Here is a 13,652-nt window from a genome sequence, read left to right on the forward strand (position 1 = left end):
CTGAGAGCAGCACTGTGCTAGGATCATTCTTCTGCGAGGAAATAGTTAGCCCACTTTGCAGGCTGAGGTGGGGAAACGTGACTCAGGGAAGAGCACTTTGTTGGGCACTTTGGTGCCTATTGAAGACCTATTCATTGCACATTAGTTTGTCAGGACAACTCACACTGTCCTCTAAAGCTCCCCAGGCTACGTATGTATGTCCATATGTGAGGGCTACCCAGGCTGTTGGTCATCTTGATTTGGGCACTTCCACTGTTAACCTCCTCCTCCATCCATAGTATTTTAACTCTTCTCACAGCTCTTAGTAGTATTAAGAAAATTCAAAGCTGAAAATAGTTTTTGAAATAACTGTTAGACCTGCAAAATATTACTGTACTTTATTGATAATGTTTCCATAATGAAAGTGTTTAATACAAAGTATGATGTCCTGCATGAGCTTCACATAAATATTTCCATTATACTGCTGATATGGATCAGAAAAAATTCAGTATGCATATCCTGCAAATGCAAGTGTAATTGATACAAGGTATGTATCTTAATGTACATCTTGAGTAAACATAAGAAAACCATACCCTAATAGAAAACAGACTTTGTCTTACAAAGTGCAATCATGCTTTTACATCTAAACTGGACTTTGGGTTTAGAAAACAAATCCTAAATCAGTCCTATTCAGAGGACAAATCACAGTTCACAGACTTGTAAAATCTTTTGTCCTAGGAAAGCCTTTTGTAGAAACGCTTGGGAAACTCCATCCATCTACAGTGGTGGAGGGGTTGGAAAGGAGGGATTGAGGTATCAGTTCAAACAATCTGAGCAAGAAGTTGAATAAACATTGAAGACAAAAGAATAGAATCCAGACGCCAAATATTAATTCATGGGGTCTTCAGAAGGGATTTTGAGATTTATTTTAATTGTTGTTGAAAGAAAAAGATTAATTTTTGGATGAAAAACGTATGCAAATTCAGCTCTGGACAACACTAAAAAAAATGTTTCCTACTCAAAGCAGAGAAAAGCAAAGTAAAGAAACTCGTAATATTAACTCTTTAATCCCCTGAGGTGGCCTTTAACCTGGGCTTGAAAAGGGCAGGAAAAGAAAAAGATGCTACATGAGAATAATAAAAAAACCGTAGTGCCTGAAACAAAGCACATGAAGCTGGTGTGAAAATGGTAAATCTCAAGGGAGTGATGTGGTATGTAAACCAGAGAACGATGGGGCTGCTCCTGAGTGTCCAAAATGATATTTGGAGTGTGAATAATAAATAGGAAGAACATCTCTGTCCAGTTTGCTGGCCCTACAAGGACTGCCTTGGCACCATGGGGTTGTGAGGGAATAAACCAAAGGCTGCAGTAATGAAGCTATATGTAGTGTGATATATTAACGGATGTTCAGTAGGAGCTGTGGGGCAGACTTGCTCAATGTCTCTCCAAAAAGACAGAGTAGGAATCGCAGAAATGCGCAGTAAGGTTTGCTCTTGCTCCATGATATGAGACCGCTGGGGCTTTTATTAAATAACTAACAGAGGCTTCCCCAGGGCCGAACTCGGGGGATTTTAACTACTCAGGTGCCTCCTGGGGAAGCATGGTGGGACAGGACACACCTCGGTGTTAGCCAGCAGAGATGGTGGGCAGAATGCCCTCCTGGATGTCGTCCCACTTCTGGGAGGGAGCTGATGGAGAAAGCAGGGCAGACGGGAGGGTATGTAAAAGCCAACACGGCATGACCAAGTCCTTCACTGCTTGTAAAGGAGTGAGAGTGGGGGAATAAAGGGCTGGTGGGCTTTAAAAAAATAACCCAAGCTGCCTAATGTTAACAAACACCCTGTGGGAAAGTTAGTAGCTGCTGAAAGAGACTCTATAAAGCAAATGACAAGCTGTCTTGCTACAGACGAAAGATAAGACACAGCACGGGCGCATCAGAAACTCTTCAGTGACCTGAGAACTATGAGAGCAACAACAACAACAAAAATAAATCTTAGAAATAAACATTTACAACTGGATGAGTGAGGACGAGCGCCCAGGGGACGGCAGAAGGTCTGTCCCTCGCCCGGGGCCGGAGGCTCATGCTGCCTGGCTTTGGGTGAGCCGAGCGCTCTAACAACGAGGGGTGTCTTCACCCCCGTCTTCATGAAGAGGTGCCCACCGCCGGGTACCTAAGGCGGCATATTTTTTTTGGCAGGAAGGTGGGCAGGACGCCAAGCAGCCTAGGAAAGGCTTAACCCATGGCAATGGCTGAGAGCGCCGGCCGAGGCGGGCCGAGGGAGGCCGCGGGTCGGCGGGGCCCGCCCGGCCTCAGCCCCTCAGCAGCGCCGGCCCCGAGCGGACAGACAGACAGACAGACACACGCCCCCGCCGCAGCCGCTCTCTCTAGGACCTGCGATGAGTTTGCCCGCTGGAGCCGGCCTCAGCGCCTGCGCGGAGGGAGGCGGCCGAGCCCCTTATCCCCATGGAGAGCGCAGAGGCCGAGCCGAGCGATAGCCGCCCGGAGGAGGACGGCGCCGGGCCCTGTAGCGGCCTCCCGCCTCCGGAGCAGCCCGTAGACACGGTGAGGGGGTGGGGGGCGGCGGCGGGGGGGGGGCGGCCTGTCCCACTCCCCCCCCCCGGGCCTCCAGCCGCGGCACGGCCTACTCCGGCGGGGCCGAGCACCGGGCTTTCCTGAGCGTGCTGCCCGGCGGCCGCGCCGCAGGCCCGGGGCGGGTGAGGAAGGGGCGCAGGGCTCGACCGGCGCGGGGAGGCCGGGGCCGGGCGGTAGCCCAGCGCTGTTCGCCGCGGCGGGAAGGGGCTGCAGGTGGGGGATGAGCCCTCCCCTTGCCTGCCTGGGGCCGAGCCCCTGCCCGGGGGAGCCTGGGGCAGAGCTGTGCAGCCTGGCCCTCCGAGCTGTGGGGTTCCGCTTCAGCTCCGTTCTGCCTGGCTTTGGGCGCCGTCTGCCCTCATCCTTAGTACCAGATTATTGTTTTTATTTATTATCTTTACCTTTGTCTCCCCCTCTCCCTTAATTTCACAAATAAATCCCTCTCCCCGCTCAATTCAGCTCTGCCTTTCCAGGGTGGGCTTGTGGTCCTGACTGACTTCTGCCCACCAATGTGTAAAAGATAACGATCCTCCTCTGAGAGATTAAAAGAAAAACATCTCTGCCCGGATGTATTCTGTTTCCTTCAAAAGGGGAGAGGTAGTTGCATGCATTCTAGGTGTCCTGAGGAGGAACTCACTGGTAGTTGGGAAGTGTTTGGGTAGAAAGTACAGGGTTTGGTTTGTTTGTTTTTATAAAAGTTTACTTTGTTACCTGTAAGGAAAAATATTTCTTATTTCTGTGTCTTCCGGCTCACAATGGCTTTTGGAATCTGAAGTTGTCTGTTTGTTGACTTTTTTTTTTTTTTTTTTTCCCAAAAGCAGATTTTCTCTTTTTATTTGCAAGTGTGATACAGAACATAGGTATAAAATGAAGCATTGTCAAAGCCTTTATCCTATAGAGACCTGTTTTAGTTGAACAAATATGCTGTGGGAGAAGGGGAGTCAGGGTTAGTAGCCTTTGCCTTGTGTGGCTAATGTTACATGAATCTTCATTTTCCTCCTCTAAAAAGATGGAAGACTGTTTGGCAAAAAAAATGGAAATCACTGTTTCGGAAGCTGAAAAACGGACTGGGAGAAATGCCATGAACATGCAAGAAACATACACTGCTTACCTCATTGAGACAAGGTGGGTGATGAGAGCTTGCTCTCAGAGTATGTGGATGTGCCATTCTAAACAGATTCTCCCTTCTTTCACCCCTAAAAATATTCAGGTACAGTTGATGAGAGGATTTAGCTGGTTTATGATTTGTTATGCAATTATCAACCAACTCTGGAGGATATTTTCCTGGGAAAACTTGGCATCTGATCTCCAGTTCTGTACTAATGCTGGTGTTGTGTAACTATGTACTGTAATTCTTCATTTGGAGATAGGTGGAAGAATTCATGCTTGAAAGATGTTGCTTTAATATGGTGTCAGTGACTGTTCAGTTATTTCTTTGACATGGGTTGGATAAATTTACATACATATATATGAGGTTGTATGTGAGAGAGGTTGTGCATTGTGGTCTGAAGTAATGGTTAGGCTTATCTGAGATCACAAGAAAATAAAGAAGTCTCATGACTTAATGTCATGTGGTCAAAATTTACTGCTCCACTAATACTTGAAGTGTTTTGCTTTATCTGATCACCACATACTCCTTGTAGATGCTCTAAGGGTTAGGGTTAATTAACTATTTCCTTTCTTCATACTAGCTTGAACTTTCACTGGAGAACTTACTGCTTTCAGTCTTCTTGTGTTAACAAGATTAATGATACAAGTATGGTAAACATGCTTGGTAGCACAAAGACAACTCACAATTTTAAGTAGTGAACAAAGCTTTAAAATATCTTCTAACTTACCGTTACTTCCCAAACAGTCACAGATGACTCCTATTATGCAGGATCATGTTACTCAGCTGAAGCAAGAATTTCAAAATTGGACTTTATTAGGAGTTTTGTCTCTCTCTTCTTTATATTAACAGTTTTAACCTTTGGGCCTTGCCTTAGGAATGATATGCTGTACAGATAAAACCTTCTGAAACAAAGCAGTTGCATTTTGCAAATGCTCTGAAGAGTTCAAGTTTTAATACTATCACATAAGTCTTCTAGTTACTAGTTAAAAGTCTTCTTAACTTGTTTAGCTGATGAAGGGACATACCAGTTCCACTGACTGCAGACCTACCGGGGTGTATCTACTATATTTTTGCTGAACTTTAAGAATAAAATCCAAAATAGATGTACATCATATTTTTCAAATATTGTAGCTCTTTGGCAGTTGCTCAGATGTTTAAAAAAATACTTCTACAGTGTATTGATGTTAAAGATCACATCTTCTCACACAAGTAATGTTAATTTTCTTTTAATGATATTTCTGAAGGAAGAGAGAAGAAAATCAGTATCATTGGTGTCTAACTGTGATGTGAAGTGTACTCTGGGGGCATTTTTATGCAGGCCCAGAACATGCCGACTGCGTCTCCTTTCCCAGTCATCCTTACATTACTTTAGGCTCGCCCCTGCTGGTCTTTCCCAGTGGTTCGTTGGCAGTGGCAAAACTGTATTTTGCTGCCCAGATTGCTTTCTTTCATTAAGATTTATTTTATTCTGTGGTCAGCAAATACCAGGACCAATTACATGTTTGTCACAGAGCTATTGAAAATGTGGGTTTGTCACATCTCTAATAAAATAGGTTCTCTATTTCTTTTGCTGAGGAGGCAAAATTTCTTACATAAATATAATTGGTGGCTATTAAATGTGCTTCCTGCTGAGCCTGTAGCTGTAGGTGGGCTTCACAGCAATTTGTCTGTGGGTAATAGGATATTTTGTAGCTGAAGAATAAAACTCAGTTTATAGTAATATAAAAGGAAGACCACTTAATAATAGTTGCATTACGTTTATGTGAACTGGGGTTCTGCAATTACTGCTATCTAGGATTTAATTTCAGTTTGAATTGGGGAATTGTATCTGGGTGAATAAGAGACACAAGATGGATGCAATTATGACCGCTGTATGTTTGTCACAGAACAGGATCTGAGTACCTAAGTACCTAGACTTTTAACACATTAGTTTCACTAGTGCTGATGAAACTGTTTTCAAAATGCAAGTGATGGTGTTGCTTCCTTTTTCTTTTCAAAATGAGAAGACTTATTACTGTTCTCACATTTTTATGTGACTTTTGTTGATTTTTTTTTTTTTTTTAAGTGATATTATACCTTGATGTAGATCTGTTTGAGACAAAACAAACTCCACCGCTGTAAACCATAGAACCTCAGCAAATTCCAAGGGTCATGCTTCTTGAAAGCTTCCTGAAAGCATCCCCTTTATTCTTGGTTTATACCTTTCTGCATTAGCTAAATAATTTTTTGTGCTGAGCTATTTCTGTTCAATTAGTCTTGAAATCAGTTTACTGTTTCACAGCTTCTGTTAAACTATATAGTTATTTTAAAATAACTTAGTTTTTATATTCTCCCCGTGAGAACAGAGGAATACTTCCACCTTTTTGTGGGAAATTGAATTAAGGCAAATACAAATTCTTATCATTAAGATGTGCGGCTAAATATTCCTTCTTGAGGTGCAGGTGCTCAGCATATCAATTGCTTTCTGTAAGGGGAATTGAATTTAAGTGAGGTCTTGGATAACTGCAGAGTTTCTTGCTTGTTAGAAATTTAGACAGCTGTGTCTTATACCAGAGTCTGTGTGAAACTACAAGAACTGAGATAGTATAAAACCCAGAATTTGAGTCCTGGGTTTTGTTTTCATGACAGACCTGAAAGTTAATCAGAATACATAGCAACTTGAAGTGCTCTGTGTTGATGGACTTTTAATTATAGTATAGGCAGGGATGACTTTTTTTACTGTTCTCCTTTAAAGTAAACAGTTTCTTCTGTAGGAGTAGGACAGTTTCATTTAATTAACTTTGCTTCCATCCCTGCTGACTTTCAGATCTTTAGCCTGGTCCTCCTGGTCATGCAATGTGATGACTAGAGTGTGTTTTGCTGTGTTTTTTTTTTTTAAATGTGGCTTTAGGAAAAAGTAACACAACTTTGTGCAGCCTGATAGCTGGCTACTTAATAGCAGGATCCCTGGTTTCTAGCCCTACTGATCTTCCTTTTGAAGTATTTTGACAGGGTGGCTCTATCTGTGTCCTTGTTACTCCCCAAGTATGACTCCGCAGGTTACCTAATCTTATTTCTACTTTCAGTATTTGGAAGGTTTTCCTTTAGTTAAATTGTGACATGAGTGATACCTGTTTCTCCCTTAAGACCTTGGATTGCCCATCCAAAGTGTGAGGACTTTTAAAGAAAGTTTCTGTGAGAGAAATTAACTTGGAAATCAGTAGCCAGCCAGGTCACAGTTCAGTGGTAGCAATGCTGCACCATGGGATTTCAGGAGTTTTTCCTTTGTTACGTTTTATTTGAGTTCCTTTCACAAAGTCTCCTGTTCCACATTGGCCTAGGTGAAGAGCCCAGGCATGCATTTTGTGGGGAAAGGCACAAAATCAATGCATGCAGAGGTATGTTGTCTTCTGATAAAACAACAGTGTAGATTTTGGTTATTGAGAGTCAGGAGGACTTGTCTGCTCCCTCCAAAGGAGGTATTAGGGGAAAAAGTAAGAAAGTCTGAATTCGGCCTGAGCTTTAAACAGGGGAGAGTCAGGAGGTGAAAGAAGACAGAGTAGTTGAAAACTTACTTTACTGCTGATTTTTACTTAATTGATGCTGTGAATCATTAACCTGTGTAGTAGATGTATATTTTAGTTAAATACAGCAAACTGGATACCAGTATTAAAAATAAATAAATAAATCACCTGTCTGTGAAAAATCTTCTGGCAAGAGAACTGCCTCTTTGGCATACAGCTTGCCAGGTAACTTCTGGTGTCTTACAAAGCACATAGATGATCTATAACAATTGGTCTTCTGTCTATTGAGAGGCCTAGATACAGAAACAATTTCGAAGTAACTAATGGAAAATGTTGCCCAGCCCTCTAAAATGGTGTTTCTCTACATGGAGAGTGAACCTGTCCACTGTAGGGGAGTGGAAGTGTCACTTCTCGTACACCAGGTCAAAGACTGAAAGCAAAGTTAGTGCTTCTGCAAATGAAGAGGTGATTGTTTTTACAAGGAAATAAACTGATATATTTCCTTCTCATCTGATTTAATAATTTCTAGCCATTCCTCTTTTTATTGCATTCAGAATTGTTTAATGGCTCATTTAAGATAATTAGTTTTAAATGGGAAATGGGAAGAGGTTAATTAGCTGGACTAAAGTTTTCACATTGGCACTTTGAATTAAAGCAAATGAACGTGACTTTTGGAGTAATATAATCTTCTAATCACTTATAACATCGGTTATGAACGTAAAAGCTGAAGGTTTCAATTTTGTCTTTTAATTTTTTTTCAGGCAGGTTGGTTCATTCAATGAATAACTTGCATTGTTAAAACTGTACTTAGAGGGAAAACATATGGTTTTCCTGCCTGAAGACTGTACAAGTATTATATTGTGTTTTTAAAACCAAAACAAATTGAGAAGTTTGACTGAATGTCAACAAGTGATTATAATCTTAATTGAGACTGGTCTGTAGTACTTGCATTTTTAATGGTGGAGTTCATAATGTGGTCTAAAAAATTAGATGGTAATGAAGGTATTAAGTGTAATGAGTACCTTTGTGGATTTCTACTTCCTTTCTGGAAGGGGGTTCCTGGGGAGAAATGGTCTTGTAATTGGTGATATTTTATGGTCTCATATGTAGCCAGGTGGAGACATTTTTGGTGTGATTAAAAAAAATTATTTCTCTCATCTTGCTTGGCTGTCCCAAATCCATCCATGAAGTTTCAAACTCTTATTACCTCATTTAAAAGGCAGTGATGTGGATGCAGGCTCATAATTGAAGACTGTACAGTACTTCCCCCCACAGCTTTGCAAAGAACTTTGCTGCTCCCCTCCTTTACCCAACGCTGCAGCATTGTGTGCTCTAGGGAGCAGAATCTGGCTGCTTTTACTTTATCAAAGCCTGAGTATGAGGGGGAATCTTAAACTAGCATTAATAATTTCAAAATGTGTCATAAATTTATTCAAGTGAGTTACTTGAAAAAGCATAGCTTCTTTGTTGGGCACTATACACCTGCCCTCCTGAAATGTTGTCTTCCCCCTCCTGTCACTAAGCTAAAGTTTCACAGCCCATTGAAAAAGCGACTAGAGCAGGCACTGCTGGTGGCAGAGGCAGCAGGGGTGTCCCTCCTGCAGCGAAGGGGCAGTGTGGTGGCAGACTCTTGCTGAGGTACAGCTTTTAGCGTGCAGCTTTTTGCTATGGGTTGTTGGGCAAAGAACATCCAGACATTCCTCTGGACAAGTGTTTATCTACCTGTTTTGGTGTCACATTTGCTCCTTCTACCTGTTGTCTCTTGACTGTTTTTCACCCAAAACAAGAACTGTTGTAAAAGCGATAACTACAGCCAAAAAAAAGCAGCAGCATTCACGCTTCTAAGACAGGGAGAGTAAAGGCATGTTAGAATAAAGGAAGTAAGTACGATCTGAGAAGAGAAATAACACGAACTATGTGGAAGAGGTTACATTGGACGCTGTGTATTTAAAAAAGAACTAACTGTGCAGGCAGGTTTGACCTTCAAGGTTCTCTAGTAGTAATTTAATCTCTTTCTTCAGAGTATAACGTGAGGCCTGTGTGTTCCCCGTAAGGGCTGTAAAGCCTGATTAACTTAGACTTAGGGAAGCCTAGCCTGTTGTCCACAGATCTGCTTTGTCAGAATAAATTGACAGTAGGCTTTAGATCTAGTAAACTTCCTTAGTCTCTTCAGTGTGGGCAGGGAAGATGTGGTGAGTGGCATGAGCTGGTCTGGCACTTTGCTTCCTTCCTCCTTGAGTTCTTGAGATCCCCTATGGACATAAAACATCAAGTAACAGGATGCCTCCATCTTTGTTGTGGGGTAGTAGTGGTTTGTTCTGACGCAGGACTAGGCTTCTTTATAAAGCTGTGGCCTTTCCCTACTGAAGTGCTACACTCCTAGATGACCTTTTAAAGAGTTTGGTTCCTGTTTAGTTTTCTGCTTGGTACTTGTGTGTGTGTGTGGGCTGAGATGCTATTACTCTGATTATTGTGTGTTTTTGTGGTTTTTTTTTTTTGTTTTTTTTTTTTTTAAATAACTGATGTGTTCTTGTTAATTCTGACAAATACAAAGCTGATATAGCAGGCGTGTTGAGAAATTTTTTGCATAGTTAAGGCTCCACATGGTCTTTGCTGCTTCTAGTTTATAATTAACTCTGCAAAACAGTCATGAAGCATTAAGAGCATAATTTACACTGGCAGAGTCTTATGTCAGAAGGCTGTGATCTCTTATAATGACAGCTTACTGGTGTTTTGTTGACCTGAACCCTTACAAAGGATAAATGGACTGCTACACTATTAAAATATGTAATGATCCTATTGGTGTATTTGCCTTCCTTCAATATTTGTAGTATAGGAATTTGAAATGCCAGTGCATTTTCTTCTAACTTGTAATTCATGCTATGGAAGTAGAGTATATGTAATTTTCCAAACAGACTTGAATCTGTGAAGTTGCTTTTAAATTTCTCAATTCTTAATTTCTCCTCTTAGTTTGTAGCACAGCACTATTCTTTAGTTGTTTTTTTTTTCACACTTGTAGTGTTAAAACTACTGAAACTTATTAAATGATAATGTGACTCTCCTGACTGCAGGAATTGGGAGTTCTAAGAAAAATATAGATTAACTTTTACATGCTAAAGCTGACTGTGCAAAAATGAGTATGTGGAGGAATGGCAAGCCAGAGCAGGATGAGTTAAGGGAGATCAACTATGGAAGACAAACTGCCTAACTTTATAGTACTAATGTATATTACTGTAATTGTATTTGGTATGAGAATGCTATATTGAGGTCACTTACAAATGCATACTACCAAAATTCAGGATAGTTCTTTATTTTTTTTAACGTCTTACGCAGTTGTATTTCTACAGAAGTGCACTTGAAAATGGAGTAGGAATGTCTGGACCAGAAACTTCCTTGAAAGATAAACTCCTTTTCATTCTTCTGTGTGCTGACCTCATTAATGTTATAGGTTATTCAGAAAGTGATAAATAGATGATCATACTTGCACTGCACTGGGAATTGATTGGATTAGAGGCAGAAGACAACACTTAACTACACCCTGTGTTGAAATGTAACAGCCAAATGAACTTTTCTAAGTCCTTTGCATTCAGGAGGTGAAAAACTTTATATTTTAAGTTGCCCGTGGCAGTGTAAGTCCATAGAATAAGTTAAGTGGAGATGAAAAGTAATTGTGGCTAGCAGTACTTTTCCTTAGAGGCTCATATTGACAAGAAAAATAAGAATGATACTTAAAAGAAAGTTCTTGCAGTTTACCTTTGGTGGTAACTTCTTAAGCCTCTGTAATTGCTGTGTGTCGAAAATGTGTTAGGCTTCCATAAACTGTCACTAGTGTGTGCACACCTAGCCTGTGTCTAGTTATGAGGTGATGCAGTCAGTTTTAAACTTTGGATAAATTAAAAAAAAAAAAAAAAAAAAAAGATGAATAATGGAACTCTCCTATTACAGAAAAATCAAATCTGGAAAGATGAACTAGTTAAACACAACTCCTGTGCCAATCCCAGGGTTGCATTTGCTGTGGCCTGGAAATGGTTATGCATAGGAGTGACAGAGTCATTTAATAGCAATGAACCAAATGCGTCCTGTAGGTTTTGTTTCTTCCTCTCTTTCTTGTCTGCTAGAACATCCATTATGTTATGGAGAACTTGTTCCAGATCTGAGATCTGTATCTGTAATCTTCCTGCCTTTAGACTAAGGGTGGCTGCAGTCTGCTTGGCTCTGCAGTGTGCTTGCCTAGCTGTAGGTGAGTCTCTGGTGCTTTCCTGCTGGTGTAGTAGCGTCTGTATCTGCAGCACAGATGGGTCTTCCTGGGATGTGGCTCAGTTCTCAGGACAGTCCTGGCCTGGGTTTTACTCATCTCCCTATTCACATTTGCTTGTGCAGTATGGTCCCAGAATGGTCCACCTAATCCTATGATGTATCGATAGTGGCAGTCTTGTTTGAGAGTTGATAATAACCCATGCAGTAGTGCTCTTGAAACCCCTGGTGTAAGTCAGTGCCACTGGTTGATAGCTGCAGAAGCTGGAGATTAAAAGGATTCTGAATTACTTTTATGTGAGTGTCTTGAATGGCCACATTGTTTACCAAACCCCGCTGGGAGTTTCTCCTCTAGGAAAGTGAGGTTTGTGCCTGCAGCTTTCAACTAAACTAATCTTCTGGGGCATAGTAGCTTAATTCTTTATTTAAATTTACCTTCAACTCAGCAATAGTAATATCACTAGATACCTGCTTTTAGCTGAAGTGTTCTTTAAATGTTTAAATTGTGCAGTGTTTGTGTTGGGAGGAATGCTGCACAGCCTGTCAGTCCAATGCTAAGCTGAGTTCAAAACTGTGGTTGCCGTTGCGACTTCGTTGAATTGAAAGACTCTGATAGGGAAAAAAATCTGTTGGGATGTTGGTAGTGCGATTTAGTGGCTGTCAGCAGTGTGCTCACCTTTTTTTCTTGTCAGTCTCAAACAGTTTTAATCTGCAGCAGTTTTTGTTGAATACTGAATACTTCCTTCTTTTTCTTCCACCTTGTGATTTTTTTTTTTTTCTACAAATTTATTCCAGGTGACTGAATGTCATTTCCACAAGGCAATGATAGATAGACAGAAAATATTCTACCTTACTAATTTTAAAAAAGTTCCTTTTTCATACTTCTGCATTACATGACTTCAACCTCAAGATGTAACCATACTTTTTTTTTTTTTTTTTTTTTTAAACAAGAGGATATAGCAAGGCTGTTCCTTTCTAATGGGAGTTCAGAAATGGATGACAAAGGCTTCTATTTTGTTTATGTGTATCAAATAATTGGGGCTGCTCTGGAGTGGGATTGTTTTTCAGTACGGTCATTAGAAATCCAACCTTGTAGGTTAAGAACAGCGTAGATAATCAATAATTTGTGTGCTATTTAGATATTTTAAGAACTTTCTAGAGTAGAGTTTGAATGAATTCAAGAACTGTATAGCCTGAATTCTGATGGAGAAACATTTACCGTATGAGTAAGTAATTGTAGTTTATGATTTACTGTGCTCAATTTTGGGCTCCCCAGTACAAGAAGGGTGCAGACATACTAAAGCAAGTCCAGTGAAGGGCCATGAAGATGATTATGGGCTTGGAGCATGTGATGTGCAGGGAGAGGCTGAGAGAGATGGAGTTGTTCAGCCTCTGAAAGAGTCAGCTTGTGGGATCTTAGCAGTGTGTATCAATACGGTGGGAGAGGTGAAGAAGATGGAGTCAGACTCTTTCTGTGATGCATAGAGGGAGGACAAGAAGCAGTGGCCACAATTTCAAGTATAGGAAATTCTATTTAAATGTAAGAAAACCTCTTTACTGTGAGGGTGGTCAAACATGGGAATGGGTTGCCCAGTGTGGTGGTAGAGTGTCTGTCCTTGGAGATACTCAAAACCCAACTGGATGTGGCTCTGAGCAACCTACTTTGAACAAAGGAGTTGGACTACAGACATGCAGAGGTCCCTTCCAACCTCAACTAATCTGTGATAATCTCGTAACATAGTTAATGCTGCTTCATGTAGGTTTATGCCAGTGCTTTGTTACACTATTTAGTCACTTAATAGAAGAACTAAGGTAGACATAGACATCACTGGTTTCTGTTACGTGCCTTGTCTAAATTCTCCCTCTGTGTTTATTCTGACGTATGTTAACTGCCAAGAAGTGTTATGGACCTGATGCTTATGATATTGCAAAGTATTTCTGTTGCTTTAAATGTCTTGTATGAAGAATGATTTTTTTTTTCAAGTTTTTATATTACTTTTCAATCCTATAATATTCCATTATTTCTCATTTTATAGTAATATAAAATCCTTTAATACCTTGCTAGGTGATGTTGGCTTTAAGTTTTCAACCAAATTTTCAGATGCATCGATTTTGTACCTTCTTACTCTGTCTTTAGCTAGTTTGTTATATACTATATGTCCTTAGTCCTTAAATATAAACAGATATCACTTTGAATAAAAAAAAAAAAGTTGAA

The 13,652-nt window shown here is 40.7% G+C and overlaps 1 protein-coding gene across 1 annotated transcript in view; it reads left to right on the forward strand.

Moving 5' to 3' along the window:
• The first annotated feature begins 2,261 nt into the window (after positions 1-2,261).
• SNX4 (sorting nexin 4) overlaps positions 2,262-13,652 on the forward strand; it is a 35,470-nt gene continuing 24,079 nt past the window's right edge. Inside the window, 3 exon segments of the mRNA XM_042784160.1 lie at positions 2,262-2,424; positions 2,426-2,542; positions 3,579-3,694. Coding sequence (XP_042640094.1) covers positions 2,377-2,424; positions 2,426-2,542; positions 3,579-3,694 — 281 coding nt within the window. The 5' untranslated portion in view covers positions 2,262-2,376.

This window comes from Tyto alba, unplaced genomic scaffold (genome assembly GCF_018691265.1).
Source record: "Tyto alba isolate M040663 unplaced genomic scaffold, T.alba_DEE_v4.0 Super-Scaffold_7, whole genome shotgun sequence".
Lineage (NCBI taxonomy): Eukaryota > Metazoa > Chordata > Aves > Strigiformes > Tytonidae > Tyto > Tyto alba.